The following is an 18,738-nucleotide window of genomic DNA, read 5'->3' on the forward strand; positions in this document are numbered from 1 at the left end:
CAGGTGTTATTCATTCTCAAACTTTCTCTCAACTGCCAGTGTTTTCTTTTCTATCACCTACCACCTTCAAGCTGGTCTGCTTTTAATTTTGTCTTCAGGTTAACCTTCCACATCTTTTTATTGCTTTGGAAGTCTATTGAATTCCCCTGATCAACATCCCATGCCTGACACTGGGGTTTTTGCTAGGTACTCTATGGTTTTTGGGGAGCATTATCGCCACACATGATGTAACTTCCTTTACATTTTCATTTAAATTACGTATATACACACATACACTTAATGCTTCTCTATGGATTTTTCAATCATCTTTAATGTTCTTTATCTCTCTGGATTGCCCTCCTTCCCACCAGATAAAGTACCCTCAGTTTTCCAATGCCCCAGTTCATCCTACTCTCCTGCTTTCTATAGCTCCTTCTACTCCTGGTTTCAGTGGGTAACTTCAGGAAGTTTCAGAACTAGGAACCAGAAATCGGAAAGAATGTGCAGCATTTGTCTTTCTGGGTATGGATTACCTCATGCAGTATAGTATTTTCTACTTTCATCCATTCACTTGTACATAGATTTCATTTTTCCTTTACAGCTGACATAGAATACCATTGTGTATACGTACCACATTTTAACTATTCTTTCATCGGCTGAAGGACATTTAGATTGTTTCTATTTCCTAGCTATTATGAAGAATGTGATGACTGTGGGTGAGCAAATAGCTATAAAACAGGACAGTGAGTCCTTTGGACATATACCAAAGAATGGTATAACTACATAATGTGGTAAGACTTCAGCACTACAGTAACAATAATAATAATGATGATAATAATAACAGCACAGAAATGGAATAAAAACAAACTAGCAAATCAATATAACAAAATAGAAGTGCCAAACATTAGTGCATGTAATTTTGCAACCATCTGATATTTGAGAAAGATACCAAAAATGCATGGTGGAGAAGAGACAGCATCTTCAGCAAATGATGCTAAGAGAACTGGATGTCTATATGCAGAAGCCTGAAGTTAGACCCATATGCATCCCCTGAATCAACTTGAAATAGTTCAAAAAGCTCAGTGTAAAATATGAAATGCTGCAAATGCTAGAAGAAAACATAGGTGGTACCCTACAAGATATAGTTGTAGGAAGAGATGTTGTGACCAGGACTTCATTCAATTAGGAATTAAGGCAAACAGTTAACAAATAAGACCTCATAAAACTAAAATACTTCTGTACAGCAAGGAGAACAATAAGCTAGTGAAGAGAAAGACCACAGAGTGGGAGAGAATCTTTGGAAGCTATTCATTTGATAAAATATACAGATTATTTGAAGAAAAAAAAAGAAAACCAATGATCCAGTTTAAAAAGGCAGGGGAGGGGGCTATGGATCTGAATAGAGAATTCTCAAAAGAAGAGAGGAAAAATGGCTAAGAATTATCTTTAAAAGTGTTCATCATGTTTAGCAGTTAGGGAAATGCTAATTCAAACAACTTTGAGATTCCATGTTACCACAATCAGAATGACTAAGATGAAGAAACAACTGACAGTAAATGCTGGTGAGGATGTGGGAATGGGAACTCTTGTTTACTGTCTTTAGGATTCCAAACTGGTGCAGCCACTGTGGAAATGAGAGTGGCGAAGTCTCAAAAACAAACCAAAGACAGCCGGGCGTTGGTGGTGCACGCCTTTAATCCCAGCACTTGGGAGGCAGAGGCAGGCAGATCTCTGTGAGTTCGAGACCAGCCTGGTCTACAAGAGCTAGTTCCAGGACAGCCTCCAAAGCCACAGAGAAACCCTGCCTCGAGAAAAAAAAAAAAAGACAAAAAAACAAAGACAAATGTATATATATACATATATATATCTATATATATCTTTAAACTCACGACACAAAAGTCCCGACTGCACTCTGCTCCAGCTAGATTGTTCTTTGCAAGGTCTTACGATCATTTTTCACTAATACCTTTGTCCTCTGCTTCAAATCTTTCCGACCTGCTTGGCTAAGCGCCCATCATGACTCAGCTCACACAGTATAGGATGATGCTCACCTCCTTGTTACCTCACTCTAGGTAGTTTTTCCAAAGCAGGTAGCAAATTCTTCTTCATCGCAAATTCCACTGTCCAGCCTATAATTGCTTGTTAGTGGTTTACTGCCTGTGTGCGTGTGTGAGTGCGTGCCTGTGTGTACGTGCTGGAATGGAGTGCGAATTGGACTTTCTGCTGGGAACACAGAATACTGGGGAGTTAAAAGCAGCATCACTTAAAAAGTTTATTTAAATTTTTTTTCATGCAATATATTTTCCCCGTTGACTTACTGAATAATCACCTCAGATAAAGGAATAGCGCTGCTAGGCAACAGCAAGCCACCTAGGCGCCTGCTTGGCCCGGATGAGGCGGGGCCGCGCTTCCTCTGCTAAGGGAGGGCGCACGCAGGCTCAGAAGGAGAAAACGATCTTCGTTTCCGCCCTACTAGTCTCAATCCACGCTTAAGCAGCACGCGCAACAAACCACTTCCGGAAAGCCCGACTTAACGTGGCTGTAATATGGATACCACCTGCGAAAGCGAAGAGCTGGTAAGATGCTGCTCTTGGGGCTCGGTGAGCGAGCGACCCGGGGAGTTGCGATCGTTCGCTCAGTCCTGCTTTTTCTTTTCCTTCTCAGGTTTCTGGGGAAGTGGTGTCCGTGGCCCATGCTCTTTCTCTCCCAGCCGAGTCGTATGGCAACGACGTGAGTATGACTCACCTACACTTCCCGCCCATGCCCTGGTACTAAATTATATGTTCTTTTCCCGTTGTCTTCTTCAGAGATCCCCACGGCAACCAAAAGTTGTTCCTGATTTCACATCAGTCTAATCGTAGTTCACAAATTTATGTAGGACTCTAATGCTTGTCAAAGTGGGCGTCTAAACACCCAGCATGTCCAGATTACAGCCCGTATACGATCAAATCAGAATGCGTTGGGGGAAGAGGAGCAAAGCCTGTTTTTACAGGGCGTTGAATGATCCCATTGTGCAGCAAAGTTGCACTTGTTTGTGGTGTGCGTCATTTAAACCCTTACACATGCTGTTTGTCGAGAGATAAGAAAAAAGGCAGCAGGAATAGTAATACCTCCCAAATCAGAATGTAATGTGTACTAGATGAGTGACTCAGGAAAGGATGGAGGCTGTAGATTTTATCAGAGAAGTGTAACTTGAACTGAACGCTCAAAATGTAAGTGGACAGAAAATATAGATTCAAAAATGGGAAAACTCCTTTTTTTCGGGTGGGAAGGTGCATATGCCGATGGATTTTTCTGGCCTTAGGAAGAGACAACAGGCTGATTGGGAAAGGAGAGTCCAATGGAACAGCTAGTGGGTACTTGGTCAGACTTATTTATAATATAGCTGCATCATTTGTTCTGGGGTTTTACAGAGTAGAAAAATGGCTATCTGATAAACATGATGAGTATAACATGTTTCAGTCATGAAAGTGAAAAGTATTTTTTGTCCTCCAAACAACTCTGAGGTGTATAGGTGGATATATTAATGTAACTTTGATAGTTTATTAATTCAGTCCTGATTTTCCACACTTTCACTAGCTGCTGGGAAAAGATATCCAGGGGTTCATTGTTTTTGTTATTCTGTTTGATAGCTTCTTTTGGTCATCTTAAGGGCAAAAGGTTCATGTCGCCAGATCTTTTAGATCAGCTTTTATCCCTTGACAACAACATCATTTTCTGTAGGCCTTTTGAGATTTAGCAAGGTGCCTTTAATTTCTTACCCGTTACAGGACCGAGAGATATCTAAGCTGATGTTCTTCCTTTTTTGCAGCCTGATATTGAGATGGCTTGGGCCATTAGAGCAATGCAGCATGCTGAAGTCTATTACAAAGTGAGTTGTCTTCCTCATTACACAGCAGTCATAGGTTTAGTATATGATGCTATGCTAATCATAGTTCTCAGCAACTTAAACTATTAAGCTTTGCAGATTACTTTAACTACCAAAGAAATCTTACCCCAGTAACAAGGGTAGAAGTGAATTTGATGATGATAAGCTCTGCTTGTCTGCCCCCTGTTGTTTGCTACCTGGAGGAAAGATAACTGAACCATACAAGGCAGACACTTAAATGTCTGTTGAATGAATGAACAATCCACAGAATGAGAGCCAGGCAATACAAGGGCTGAAGGGTTCATTCAATTGCCAAATTGGTAAAAGGGAAAAAAAATTAAAGAAAAAAAAAAGGAGAGAGAGACTTATTTTGGCTCTTAAAACCACTTTAATGACTTCCCAAGACCTGAGTTGTTGATAGTGCCTAAAGTAATCTTCTGTCCTGAGAACCATACAGTTTCCTGATGCTGTGGCACTTCTGGGGTGTGGGGTGGGGGAGTAAAATTAGTCACTAGTATCTTTATGTTTGTTTTATTGTCTGGCAGCTGATTTCATCAGTTGACCCTCAGTTCCTGAAACTTACCAAAGTAGATGACCAAATCTACTCTGAGTTCCGTGAAAATTTCGAGAAGCTCCAGGTAGATGTATTGGATCCAGAAGAACTCAAATCAGAATCAGCTAAAGAGGTAAGTATCCTCTTAAACGTTATCTAACATGTGGCCAATGATTTTTATTGAATGTTTTTATATAAGCTTAAATTTTTCTCAAATGACTTACAATAAGGAACCACCTGCATTTTATATAAATTGAGTCAGTTATGGAATGAATTGTTTTTTGTCATAGGCGTTTTTTGTCTTCATTGAGACTTTTTTCTCTCCTTATCTTGGGCACTTCAACTATCTCATTTACCTATTCATTTAAGTGGAGAGGAGGGATGGTTTATTTTAGCAGGAAATTTAGCTGGAAAGATTCGGTAATGGAATAGTTAATAGGGTACAGGGAATATAGGGGGACATTGATCATAGATCTTGGATAGCATACAGATGGTGTTTCTTGCTTATGTGGTCTTCTCTTACTGACACAGAACACTGATATTATAATAGGAAAAACATTTTCCTTAAAAGTGGGCTCTTGGTTAATGAAGAATTTAGACTTTGAAGTCCTAGCAGGCTGTCACTGATCTTTAAGAACTTGCCCCTTATTCAGTGAACATGTATAACATGTCTCCTTGATACTTTGGTAAGGATTAATAACCATTTTGCCTTGAGCTGACTGATAACTGAAAACAAAAGAGATCCATTATAGGAATCACATTTTAATGTTGTTTTTTGATTGTTTGTTTTTCAAGACAGGGTTTCTCTGAGTAGCTTTGGAGTCTGTCCTGGAACTCACTCTGTAGACCAGGCTGGCCTTGAACTCACAGAGATCCACCTGCCTCTGCCTCCTGAGTGCTGGGATTAAAGGCTTGCACCATCATTGCCCGGTTAGAAATCACATTTTAATGTTGTGTAGGGGGACACCAGCCTAAAAACATAACATATAGCACCAAAATGTAGTACAGTTTTCACCATAAAGCTGACAGTCACCTCAATACTAGTCTCTTTCGCATTGGCTTTTATTCCCACTGGGATAAGCTCAAACCTCTTTCCTGGCTTGAGTACATTAGACTCTTAGATTCATCAGCTAAGGTGTCATGTTTTTGCCTTTATAGAAGTGGAGGCCATTCTGCTTGAAATTTGAAGGGATTGTAGAAGACTACAACTATGGTACTTTGTTGCGACTGGATTGTTCCCAGGGCTATACCGAGGAGAACACCATCTTTGGTGAGTTTCTTGCCTCTAGCAATGACGTCTGATTGAGGAGTCTGGGTTCACTGTTGAATCAATAACAAGTGTAGTTACCTTGGAGAGCATCTTATTTTTTTGTATCTTTCAAGATGGTGTTTGTTTCCTTAAATAACTGTCAGAGAGGTACATGTTTTGATTAATAGTTTAGAATTCAAGATTTCTTTTTTTTTTTAAGATTTATTTATTTATTTGTTATGCATACAGTGTTCTGTCTGCATGCATGCCTGCATGCCAGAAGAGGGCATTATTACAGATGGTTGTGAGCCACCATGTGGTTGCTGGGAATTGAACTCAGGACCTCTGGAAGAGCAGTCAGCACTCTTAACCTCAGAGCCATCTCTCCAGCCCCAGAATTCAAGATTTCTAGCTCATATATTTGAATGACTTTCATATGCGTTAAGATTTGCCTGTGGGTTTCTCGTCAGTATACATGACTACCACAAATCAGGACAATCAATTCTATTTACCTTTTAGCACCCAGGATTCAGTTTTTTGCAATTGAAATCGCTCGAAACCGAGAAGGCTATAACAAAGCAGTTTCCGTCAGTGTCCAGGACAAAGAAGGAGAGAAAGGAGCTGGCAATAAAGAAGAGGAAGCAGAGAAAGGAGCTGATAATGGAGGAGAAAAAGAGGAAGGAGTCAACAAAGAAAAGTAAGAAACTAACCAGAGAGGAGAAAAAGAAAGCCAAGAATCATGTGACTCAGCTGAACCCATGAGTATCATATCAGGTGCACAGACCCCTTTGATTAAATGATTACCCCTGTACAAATGGAGGACTCGGAAGGACATCTTTCCAGCACGTAAGAGAAGCTGCTCTGGGCGTAATAGCTTAAACACAGCTAGTGAAGTCTCTTGGCTAGTTGTTGGTTGATGCCGTTTCATGCCTGTAACTGTTGTTGAAGTAAGACATTTGTAAATAAATTTCTTGTTCTTTGTATTATTTATGACTGATTTGGGCAAGTATTTACATTTATTTGACACTTCAAAAAAATCAGGTATATAATCTCATCACCGTATCTCATATAAAACTGTCTGTTAATTCTTCTCACTGTTCTCAGTAATGACATGCTCTTAATGTGCTAGCTTGTGTCTGGTTTCGCCATTAGAAGTCCACAGATAAGGACTGACTCTTAGCCAGGCCTAGTGGCTCGTTCCTGTAAGTCCAACACCTGGAAGGCTGAGGTAAGAGAATTGCATGACTTGGAGGCCAGCCTGAGTTATAGAGTGAGACTCTGTCTCAAAATAAATGGTTTAAAAAAGAATCAGCTTTTGCCTTTGTGGTGTAGCTCTCTGATTTCCTTTGCTGTGTTGGAAGATATAATAGATATTCGAGGGAATAGCAGCCTCAATTGTCAGGTTTATTAGAGAAAAGCAAGAACCTTCACCTTCTTTTAGAGAATTTTTGTCAGTCTTTGTTGTTGCTTGTTTTTGAGACAGTTTCACCATATAGACCATTCTGGCCTGGTGCTACCTATGTAGGTCAGTCTAGTTTCATACTCAGAATTCTGCCTGGCTCATTCTCTGATAGCTTGGTTGTTATCTGAAAATTGGCCAATAATATTAAATGCTAGTATAGTATTTATAATGTAAAGTAAGTCTGATAAAGTGACATCCCAATTATAACGTGGGCAAAAACACGTATTTTTAATTGACACACAACAAACATTTGTTGATTTGATATGGGAGGGGGGCGCTTTCTTCTCAAATGAAGCCGTTTAGAGTGAAGGCTTCAGTCGTCTGCACAGGTATATGAAGAAGATTCCTGAGCCCCCAGACGTCCTGAGCTTGATCACTGAAAATGCAAGTGAACAAGGACACTTTTGTACATACAGACGGTACTCTCTCTAGTTGAACCATAGCAGTCTTGTATGAGAAAGGATTTATTGCCCAGTGGTGGTGGTGTATGCCTTTAATCCCAGCACTCAGGAAGCAGAGGTAGGTTGATCTCCAAATTTGAGGCCAGCCTGGAAGACAGCCAGGGCTACACAGTGAGACCCTGTCTTGAAAAACCAAAAAGAGAAAAGAAAGGGCTTACTGGAATATAGAAAGGAAAAAAGACCTTTTTCCCTTAGTAAACACAGGAGAAAAGTAAAAGTTTAATTGATATATTGTGCTATACATAAGAAGTAAAAAGAAAATCATGCAATTAGCAATAGCACTTGTATAGAAAGCAAAAGGGTGGTTTCTTTCTAAGTTCTCTTTGGCAAACTCTTAAAACTATTTCAAACATTTGTTAAAATTTTCCTTTTATAGGGCTGGAGAGATGGCTCAGCCGTTAAAGGCTAGGCTCACAACCAAAAATATAAAATTTTCCTTTTATAAAAATGGATAGTTTTGAAATAGGAGAATTTCATTCATTTCATATTAGCCAGGCTATTTAGAAAAAAAAAATCTATACTGTGTAAATTTTCTCTAGTTGTTTACAGTTGTTTGTCCATATATACCATCTTAGAAGTTGAGGAAGAAAAGTTACTGAGCATATAAAATTGCAGTTCGGTCACAGAGACTGGGGCAGCATACACAGGTCTGCACCAGGTCCTTTGTGTATATTATGGTTTCCAGATTACTGTTCTTATGGGATTCCTGTGTGAGCTAATAAGTAGGTCTCTTGTTTCTTGTGCCTTCTTTTGGGCTCTTTTCCATTTATTTGTTTTGTCTAATTCCAAAGTGTTTGTTAGTTTTTGTCTTATCCTATTATATTTTATTTTTATTAGTATCTCTTAATGAAAGACAGAAAGGAAGTTGATCTACATGGGAGGGGCTGTGGGGAGAAGCAGGAGAACCATAATCAGGACATATTGTGTGGGGAAAAAAATAATAAAAGGTTGTTCACTAGCTGAACAACGAGCTTAATGACAGTTCAATTTTTTTTTTTTTTTTTTTTTTTTGATTTTTGAGGCAGGGTTTCTCCGAGGCTTTTGGAGGCTGTCCTGGAACTAGCTCTTGTAGACCAGGCTGGCCTCGAACTCACAGAGATCCGCCTGCCTCTGCCTCCCGAGTGCTGGGATTAAAGGCATGCGCCACCAACGTCCGGCTGACAGTTCAATTTTATAGGGGATAAGAAACATGAAAATCAGAGTGCCTTGAAGCAAGAGGCATCTCCCAAGGAGCAGGCGATAAAAAACGGAAATTAAGAAGGAAGGGCGGAAGGAAGGGAAGGCAGATGGACTGTAAGAGGGCAGGAGTTTAAGGCAACTCCCAGATTAGAGGGCAAAGAGTAGGCAGAATAAATGAATCTTAAGATGATTTCAATATTCTCCCTTTGTCATGAGTGTTCCTATGTAATTCCCTGCCATTTAATGTGGACAAAGACTGTGAATATAAAGAGATTTCATTCCTAAATTGTGGATTATTTGTTTTTTTGTTTTTTTTTGTTTTTTTTTTTTTTTTGTTTTTTCGAGACAGGGTTTCTCTGTGGCTTTGGAGGCTGTCCTGGAACTCACTCTTGTAGACCAGGCTGGCCTCGAACTCACAGTGATCCGCCTGCCTCTGCCTCCCGAGTGCTGGGATTAAAGGCGTGCGCCACCAACGCCCAGCTGATTATTTATTTGGTTTTAAGTTAATCAAAGAAAGCACTATCTTGTAGGTCCTTCTTAATCAGTGAGTCCTTTAAAAGAGACAAGAACAGAAGGTGTTCTGTTGTAGAAACAAACAGCCATGGTCTGAGAGGAAAGGGTCTTAAGGAAAACTGAAGGTGACATTTTTCTCTGCCTGACAGCCCTCAGGAAAATGAGGATTCCAATTAGTTCTAAGGAACTTAATTCTGCCTACTAGTGAGGTGGAAGAGAGCCGTGATGAGATTGGCAGTATGATTTGGGGCCCAGAACAGAGAATCTAGTTAAGCTGTTCCTGGAGTCCTAACTCATAGACCAAAAAAAAAAAAAAAGGATGTTGTTTCACGCCTAAAACATGGTAGTTGGTTACAGAGTATACCTAAAAGTTAGAAGTTGGGTTTGGAATCAGACAGTGGGTAGAAGCTGAAGAATTTTGAAGAACATAATACAAAAAGTATCCTAAACTGCTTTGAACAGACTGTCAATAGAAATACGGACTTTTTTTTGTTGTTCGGGCTTTTTTTTTGTATGTATAGATGGTTTGTTTATTTGTTTGTTTTTTTCTTTGAGACAAGATATCTCTATAGTCCTGAAATTTGCTTTGTAGACCAGGCTGGCCTCAAACTGACAGAGATCCTCCTGTCTCTACCCCCTGAGTGCTGGGAATAAAGACATGCACCACTAGGCCTAGGCTAGGAATATGGACTTTAAGGGTACTGCTAGAAAGAGCTCAGAAGGAAGTGGGGAGGCATGTTACTAGAAATTGGAGGTAAGGGGATTCTTAGAAGGTGGTAGCATTGAACTTAGCTCCCAGGAAGTTTGAGATTTGAACTCTGAATTTGAGCCAGGCTTGACATAGAAATCTGATTTACTCAAAATTGGGCAATACTCTAGTTATTTATCTCAATAACTTTTAGAGGTAGAAAAAACAAGACAGCAATTATTTGTACTTGCAGGAGGACAGATAGGTTTAAGTCAATGATTTTGTAATACCTTGTCATAAAAAGTAGAAGATGACTGAAGGAAGCATACCTGCAACGTAGAAGCTTTCACTGTACTGCCATCATTTATTTTGAAACTGTAGTTTAAACATAGGGATGGCCTTTACCGAAGGATTAGAAATATAAACTGCATTCAAAATAATCTAGAATCATTTTGAACCTACACTATAAAGTCCTGTACTCATTAATGGAAATATGCTAATGTGCTTGCAATTAGAATGTTTTCATATATATCACTTAATCCTGGCTGTCTTGGAACTCGCTTTGTGTAGACCAGGATGGCTCAAACTCATAGTGCTGGGATTAAAGATATGCGCCACTACTGTCCTGCAACAGTAATGGCTGTGTGTGTGTGTGTGTGTGTGTGTGTGTGTGTGTGTGTGTGTGTGTGTGTTGCTTTCTGTCTTATTTTTTTGAGACAGGATCTCTCACTGAACCTGGAGCTTACTGGCTCAACTAGATTGGCTAGCCAGCATGCCCTAGAGATTTTCCTGACTCGGCCTTTTCTTTTTACCTGGAGGCTGGGGTCTTCATGTTTGTGTGGCAAACACTTGAGCAATTGAACCATCTCCCCAACACTTACTCAATAACTTCAGTTGTAAATAGTTTTCTTTGGCACAATGTTTTATGATGAATATGGTTTAGAATTTCTACAGCATGGTGGCAATTTAAGCAGGCCAGGGGTCCATTTAGTTTTGTTGATGGCCCTGCCTGAGTTGTCTGGGGCTAGACAGGCCTGGAACTTGAGGTTGTGGTAGCAAGTTTGAAGCACTCCTGACTGGAGCCTGTGTCTGTGGAGGCCAGAGACTACTGGAGCGGCCTAGACTTTAGATATATTGGAGTTTGGGGCCAGCCTAGTCAGTGTATGGCCTGAAGCATAGGTCCTTAAGAGACAGTTTAGAGTCTAGTCTGTGAATGCCAGCCTAACACTTCAGCTATAGAGGGTGGGTGAGTCTTTTAAGTGCTGGCCTGAGGGCTAGGTCCATTGGACTGGCCTTAGACTGTACCTATGGGTAATAGCATGGTTTTTCTGGTCACTGCAGTTAGCCTGTTTGATAAGGGAATATAGGCTGTGTTCTCAAGGCAGACATAGGACCCGAGTTCACGGAGATAAACTGGACACCAAGGACAATTGGGGCTGGCCTCAACGCTAGCTTTGCTGAGATGAGCCTGGACCCTCAGCCCTCTGGAGGATGGAGCTGTGGGCACTAGTATGGATCCTGGAAAAGGAAGAGCTGGTATGTGTGGCAACCAGCCTGGAATCTGGGTCTCCATCAGACTGGCCTGGGCTGGTTTAGAGTCTGGGACTTCAAAAGCTAGCCTGGTGTTGGAATGAACCTGAGTTCCGGCAGTATGGTGCTAGCCTGACACTGGGGTTGGCCTACAGTCTAAGGCTATGGAGTTTGGTTTTTCAGTGGTGTAGGCCGGGAGGCTGGGCCTGTCCTAGAGCCTGGGGTGGGTCTGAAACATGAGTGTGCAGGGTCTATGGGCCTGCCTGACTGAGTGTCATTGTTAGGGGTCTGGTGCCTTGTCCTGCCGCCATCTGTTCCATTCCCTCCCCGACTCCTGCTGTTCTTCTTGGGCTACACACAGGGTGATGCATGCGAACTGCACCCTCACGTCCTTCTTTAATATAATACGTCTTCCTTTCTTTCCACACTTCAGCCACCTGCTTGCTGCAAGCTGTCACCTCAATTGATGAACTCTTGCTAAGGTACTTTGATGTGTGAATAGTAGTTGAATGTCATGTTTTTGGGAGGGTAAGAATATTGGAAAGTTCTATTCAGCTGTCTTGCCGTTGTAACTCCTGAAATATAAATTTTTAAAAGGGTTCATTGAGGCTAGGTTTTCTAGTTTACTTTACAGATATATAGCAACATAAGCACCACAGGTGGGGCTATAATTCTCTTCTATTATAAAAATAATGTTCAGACTATGGGTGTTTTATTTAGCAAAAGTTGTTGCTAGTGACTAAAAGAACAGTCTAGAAATGAATCTTCTGGGTTTGACTCTCAACCAGTCACCTTGTAATCCATTTCCAAAATGCTTTGAACTCACGGTGATTCTTGCCTCAGGCTTCCAGGGCCTAGGATTACAGGTATGTATCAACATGGCTGGCTCAGAAATTGACTCTTGAGACAAGGTCTTAGTATGTTAGTATGTGGTTCATGCTAATGTGGAATTCACTCTATAGTCCAAGCTGGCCTATGATCCTTACATCTGTTTCCCAAGTACTAGACTCACAGGCACATATTTACCACACGTGCTTTACCCCGTCATATTTTCATGTTACAGAGAATTTGATTCTTCTTGCCCTTGGGAAACAAGCTCTTTTCCAAGCCGTTATTAGACTTTCTTTTCTCAGATTAATTAAAAAGAATATCTTACCTAGGCAGCAAGAATATACAAGTGCCATTGGTTTTGTCTCTTGTCTTTAATTACTAAAAGAAAAAATATATGAGGATCAGATTATTCAAATTTGATTTTCTAGCCGGGCGTTGGTGGCGCACACCTTTAATCCCAGCACTCGGGCGGGGGGAGGCAGAGGCAGGTGAATCCCTGTGAGTTCGACACCAGCCTGGTCTACCGAGCGAGTTCCAGGACAGGCTCCAAAACAATACAGAGAAACCCTGCCTTGAAAAAAAACAAAAAAAACAAAAAAACAAAAAAAAAAACACAAAACAAAAAACAAAACAAAAAAACAAAACAAAATAAATTTGATTTTCTTTCTCCAAGACAGGGTTTCTCTGTGTAGCCCTGGCTGTTCTAAAACTCACTCTGTATACCAGACTGGCCTTGAACTCAGATATCTGCCTACCTCTGCCTCCTGAGTGCTGGGATTAAAGGAAAGCGCCACCATGTTCAGCCTATATTTTATATAATGGAAATGTTTTTAGTAATTATCAATAACTATAAAAATGCCCATACTTATTGAGTCACTACTATACACAGAATTCTTGTACTTATTGTTTCATTCAGAATCAGTATTAATCCTGCAAGGAATGTTTTATCTTATTTTTATTTATTTATTTGCTTTTGAACTTTGGTGAGAATATAAATTAGTCCAGCCAGTATGAAAAGCAGTGTGGAGGACCCTCACAATGTGGAGCTAGAAATAATATGTGATGCTCTGTACTGCTCCTGGGTATATACCTTAAGGAATCTCAGTCAGCATATAGGTTAGATACTTGCATATCCATGTTTGTTACATCAGCCAAGATACAGAAGCAGACTTGATTGATTCCCATCAACTGATGTTGAATAAAGAAAATGTAGCATATACACTGTAACATGAAAAATAAGAGACCCAGAATCTGATATTGGGGTTCAAGCTTTAAGCTGAAGATCAGAAAAGCAAAGCAGTCTGTCATTAGTTCTTACCCCTACCTCACACTGAAAGGCCTGGTCCATGAGCTCTCCTCCAAGTTCAGACTGCTACCTCTGCTCAGCATGGCTGGAGAGAATCCTGAGACTGAACCTCCTTATCCTCAATGTGGCTGGAGAATGAATGCCAGCTCTGAGACCCTGTTCCCGTCTTATATTCCTCTGTAGTGCTGGGATTAAAGGTGTGTGATCCCAAATGCTGAGATCATCTTTGTGTGAGCTGTTTCTCTTTAGGACTGGATCAATTTCGTACTGTAGCTCAGTGTGACCTTGAACTAACAGATCCATCTACCTGAGTTCTGGGATTAAAGGTGTGTTTCTGGCTTCTGTGGCTTGAGTCTGACTTTGCTTTCTAAATCCTCAGATAAGCTTTAATAAACCATAAATAATATATCACCACAATACACCATGAAGTTTCAATGAGATATAAAGAAGAATGGAATTCTGCAGATGGAACTTGAGATCATTAAGTGAAATAAGTGAGACTCAGATAAACATGCTTTCTCTTATGTGAAAAATTGAGGGTTTTTTTTTTTTTGAAAGATCATTGAGTATAAGAAAAGCAGTGGGGGCAAGAGAAAAAAATGAGAGGATGAATATGAACAAAATTTGATATACATGCATGAAAATGTCATAATAAAAATTATTTTGGCTGGGTGGTGGTAGCTACGCCCTTAATCCCAGCACTCAGGAGTCAGAAGTAGGTGGATCTCTGTGAGCTTGACCTACCTGGTCTACAAAGCAAGTTCCAGGACAGGCTCCAAAGCTACACAGAGAAACCCTGTTACGAAACTCCCCCCCCAAAAATTATTATTTTATATAATTGACATCCATTTGCTTTTAATTTCAGTTTTTTGTTGTTGTTGTTTTGTTTTTCGAGACAGGGTTTCTCTGTATTGTTTTGGAGGCTGTCCTGGAACTCGCTCTGTAGGCCAGGCTGGCCTCAAACTCACAGAGATCCGCCTGCCTCTGCCTTCCGAGTGCTGGAATCAATCAGTATTTTTACAAGGCTTTTTACATTTTGATACTTGCATTAAAACAGACTCAAGGATAATGGAGCATAATACCTAGCAATAACGTATACCTTCATAATCAGCTAATTTTTGATAAGTGTTCAAGGATGTACATACATACAATGGTAAAAAAGATTCTTTAGTGAATGGTATTGGGAATCTGGGTATTCACAGAAAGGGAGGGAGGGAGAGGAAGGGTTAAAAAAAAGGAAATGGGAAGAGAACCAGACCTCTGACATGTCACTTATGAAAATTATAAATAGCTCAGAGACTAAATGTAGATCTCAAAATCACAAAACTCTAAAAAGAAAATATAAGGGAAAAATCTCTTTGGCATTATCCTGGTAATATAAGGCAGGAGAAGACAGGAGCTCACCCCCTTTCAGACTGAGATTTCGTAGAGGTAAGAACTCTAGTGGCTGGCTCCTCTGCTTCTCTGATCTTCAGTTTTCACCTAATATCTAACTCCGGGTTTTAATTAAGACGAATTAGATTCATGCTACAAATCAGTACATGAAAATAAAGTCAGTAATTTTTTTTCATTGGCCTGATTCTTGTTGATTTCTGGAAGTCAAAGTTCTGCGTGAATCATATGCTTGCTTGCATGTTGCATGCATGCCTATGGTTTATGTGTAACTTTGCATTACAGTAGGAAGTAGCCTTCTGAGTGCTTTACACAACTCACAGGTATGTAATACATAATTTCAACTTTGGTTGGAAAACAGGAGTGTTTTATAAACTTGAGAGCTGCAGTGTTCCTTCTAACTCTTCTCCATTTTTCCTTAGGCTTAGTTTCCTCAGATATAAAGCGCAAATATAATACACTGATCCTTAGTTTTCTGGAGATGCAAGAGGTATGGGTCTTTGGATCTCTGCCTGCCTGCCTGCCTGCCCGCCTACCTGCCTGTCTGCCTGCCTGCCTACCTGTCTGTCTCTTTGAATCTCTCTATTGTTCAGTGCTCAGTCTAGTTGATCCTTTTTTTTTTTTTTTCTGTTCTGTAGACAGCCTTGATGTTAAGAAGGGAGATTGCTAAAATGAGATTTGCCTTAAATTTACAGGGAAATAGAGTTTCATTTCAGGTCGAAAGCCAATATTGATATTCCTCCTTTACTAGCAAGGTCTTGGGGTTTTTTTGTTGTTGTTGCTTTGTTTTTAATAATTTATTGTGTATACAGTATTCTGTCTGCATGTACACCTGCAGGCCAGCAAAGGGAGCCAGGTCTCATTACAGATGGTTGTGAGCCACCATGTGGTTACTGGGAATTGAAGTCAGGATCTCTGGAAGAGCAACCAGTGCTCTTAACCTCTGAGCCATCTCTCCAGCCCCACTAGCAAGGTCTTGTATCTCCTGAAACTTAGTCCTTGACAATGGCTGCTTTTTCGATTATTATTTTTTTTAGTTGTTTCAGGAAGGAGGGTGACATCATCTCCACTGGCAGTTCTCTTATTGTTTCATGTATTCAACACCAAGATTTGTGTTTCTAATTTTTTAGATCAAAAAGTGGCTGGACATCCAAGATTACCACAATACTGCTCTCAATATGCATGTCAGTCGTAGAAATGAATGCAGTCTCAATTCCTATATTACTTAACTTGTTCATCATTATTATATACAAGAAAACTACAGCAAAAAATCAGTAATATGTAAGAGAGAAAGGGCAGCTGGAGAAAATGTTCATCTTATTTGCCAGGTATCATTTGCATGGACCTAAAACAATTGAGAAATCTCCCATAAGATTTTTTGTGTGTGTGCTCGTGCACACCCACCTTAAAGTCCAATAGAGATCATCAGTCTATCCATATTCTTCCCTCTTTCAAATTACTGCATTAGATATCTGCATGCAAAACTTTCGACATGCACAATGATGTCATCCCCAAACCACAAGATCTCCATGAGTACCTTTCTCCCACTCAACCTATCTAAAAGAGTTTAAAATCTTAGTTTAGAGCATCCTGAACTGGCCAATTATGACAAAGAGGTAATCTTCAATTAGAACAAAACTTTTAATGTGGATCTGAACTTCATCTGTCATTTTTACAACTGATTGTTGAGTAGCTGTCATATTTACTGCTTTTTCTGTTTTGTTTTGTTTGTTTGTTTTAAGGGAAAGTCTTGCTATATAGCCCCTGACTGGGCTGGAATTCACTGTGTAGACCAAAATGTCCATGCACTTGTGACAGTACATATACACAATACACAGAGGAGTACTATTAAGCTACAGAAAGAATGAAATATAGTTGCTTGTGAGAGTAGATGGAACTGTAGATTATTGTGTTAAGTGAAATAAACCAACCACAGAAAGCCAATAATCACATGTTGCTGATAAGTAGAATCTAAAGAAGTAGAATTCACAGAATTAAAATTAAAATAGTGATACTAGTAGTCTGGAAAGTAGGGAAGAGGTAGGGTGCAGGCGTATTGACCAATGCCTACAAAGTTATTAGGATGTGACTAAGAATCACTCCCATCGTATTTTACATAGAGTAACTATAGATAACAATAAAGTGATATGCTTTTTAAAAAGCTAGAAGAATATTTTTAATGTTTTAAACCAAAGAAATGATAACTGTTTCCTATGATTTCAACATTTCAGAATATATATATTTAATGAAATACCATGTTATCCCATTACATGGAATTGTTTTTAAGTACCAGTTAGTAAATACATCTAATTTAAAATGTCCTGCTGGGGATATAGCTAGGTGTTATTAGAGCATTTTCTGGGCATAAGTGAAACCCTGGGTTCAATTCCCAGTACTTTAAAAGAAAACCAAAAACAACAATGAGAACTCAGCATAGTGGTGATGCAGGACAAAAAGACATGGAAAATTCAGGGAACATGAAAATGAAAAGGAGTCCTTCACCTCAGATTAATGCCTCTGGCTGCAGAATTCCAACTCAGTAACATTTGTGGTCCCTCTCCCTCTCCCTTTCCTCCCTGTCCCTCTCCCTGTCCCTCTCCCTCTCCCTCTCCCTCTCCCTGCTTTCTCCCCTGTGTGTGCATGTCTTGCTGGTGTGTGTGTAGAGATCTGAGGCTGATGTCAGGTGTCTTCCTTGACTGCTCTTCATAATATTTATAGAGAAGGTCCCTCACTGAACCTAAAGGTCCTTGATTTTGTCAGTGAGCTTCAGGAATCTACCCGTGTCTGCTTCCCCCCCCCCCCCCCCCCTTCAGTGCTCAGGTTACAGACACACGCTACCATACCTTGCTTTTATGTAAGTACTGGGGGGGTCTGAACTTGGGTTGTCATGCTTGCATAGTAAACACTTTACTGAGTCCTTTCTTCAGTAATCTTTTGTATAAAAGTATTTTATGTTTAAAATGACATTGAACTAGGCTCAAGGTCTGGATGCATATGATCTCAGGTAGTCCTCGTTTCTTTCCTCAGACATTTTCTATCAATTTAAATGAGACTGTTAGCTTATGTTCTGTGAAGATACCCTACCTTCCTGCATCCTCATGATGTAGATTTTTACCTTGGCAATTGTAATTCTGCCCCTCAGGAACCACCCAGTGATTTATTTCATTTATGTTCCTTGGCAACCTTTCAAGGATAATAATTCCAAGAGCTATCAAAATGGTTTGTATAACTTTTTAAAAAGCCCTGCAACTTTTTTCTTAGAGAAGCACACAAGCATGTTCTGAGGTGTATCGTGCCTTCTGAGATTTCCCCACCGCCACCACCACCACAAACACCAGACAGGGCCGCAGTATGTAGTGTTGGCTGGCCTGAAACTCACAGACACCTGCCTGCCTCTGTCTCCCATGTGGTGGAATTAAAGGCGTGTACCACCCACCACTTCTGGCCTCCTATTTCTCTGTTAACCCTTATGATTAAGCTTATATTGATTGCTAATAGGTTATCTTTATTAAATCCCAACCTCTGCTTCGTACTGGCCAGTTCCGAATTTCTCTTCTGCAACAAAGCCACAGACCCATGTTGGCCTGAGTCGAGGTCCTGATGGGGAACTGCTCTGACTGCTCTACTGCTGCTGCATGTGACAGTCCAGCCGTGCTTCCTGCCTCTGTCCCCCATGTTGTGGACAGTTATATCTAATAGAAGTGAAATTTTGCTCAGCTTAAAAAGG

General features: G+C 40.2%; 1 protein-coding gene across 6 annotated transcripts in view; it reads left to right on the plus strand.

The window, feature by feature from the left end:
* Positions 1-2,372: 2,372 nt before the first annotated feature.
* The window catches only part of Pbdc1 (polysaccharide biosynthesis domain containing 1), a 37,929-nt gene continuing 21,563 nt past the window's right edge, over positions 2,373-18,738 (plus strand). For 3 of the 6 annotated variants that reach the window (XR_005876804.1, XR_005876805.1, XM_005086529.4), the window contains exons 1-6: positions 2,373-2,555; positions 2,644-2,709; positions 3,791-3,850; positions 4,393-4,533; positions 5,559-5,670; positions 6,169-6,346. Coding sequence is in view for 3 of the 6 variants with exons in the window: in XM_005086529.4 (XP_005086586.2) it covers positions 2,526-2,555; positions 2,644-2,709; positions 3,791-3,850; positions 4,393-4,533; positions 5,559-5,670; positions 6,169-6,346 (587 nt within the window). In the remaining 3 variants the exon portion in view is untranslated. Of the gene's footprint in view, positions 2,556-2,643; positions 2,710-3,790; positions 3,851-4,392; positions 4,534-5,558; positions 5,671-6,168; positions 6,347-11,915; positions 11,965-15,433; positions 15,502-18,738 lie in introns of all 6 variants that reach the window. The other 3 variants (XR_001197521.3, XM_013125571.3, XM_021223316.2) reach the window with 3 other exon arrangements.

The sequence above is a fragment of the Mesocricetus auratus genome, unplaced genomic scaffold, assembly GCF_017639785.1.
Source record: "Mesocricetus auratus isolate SY011 unplaced genomic scaffold, BCM_Maur_2.0 Super-Scaffold_100003, whole genome shotgun sequence".
Classification (NCBI taxonomy): domain Eukaryota; kingdom Metazoa; phylum Chordata; class Mammalia; order Rodentia; family Cricetidae; genus Mesocricetus; species Mesocricetus auratus.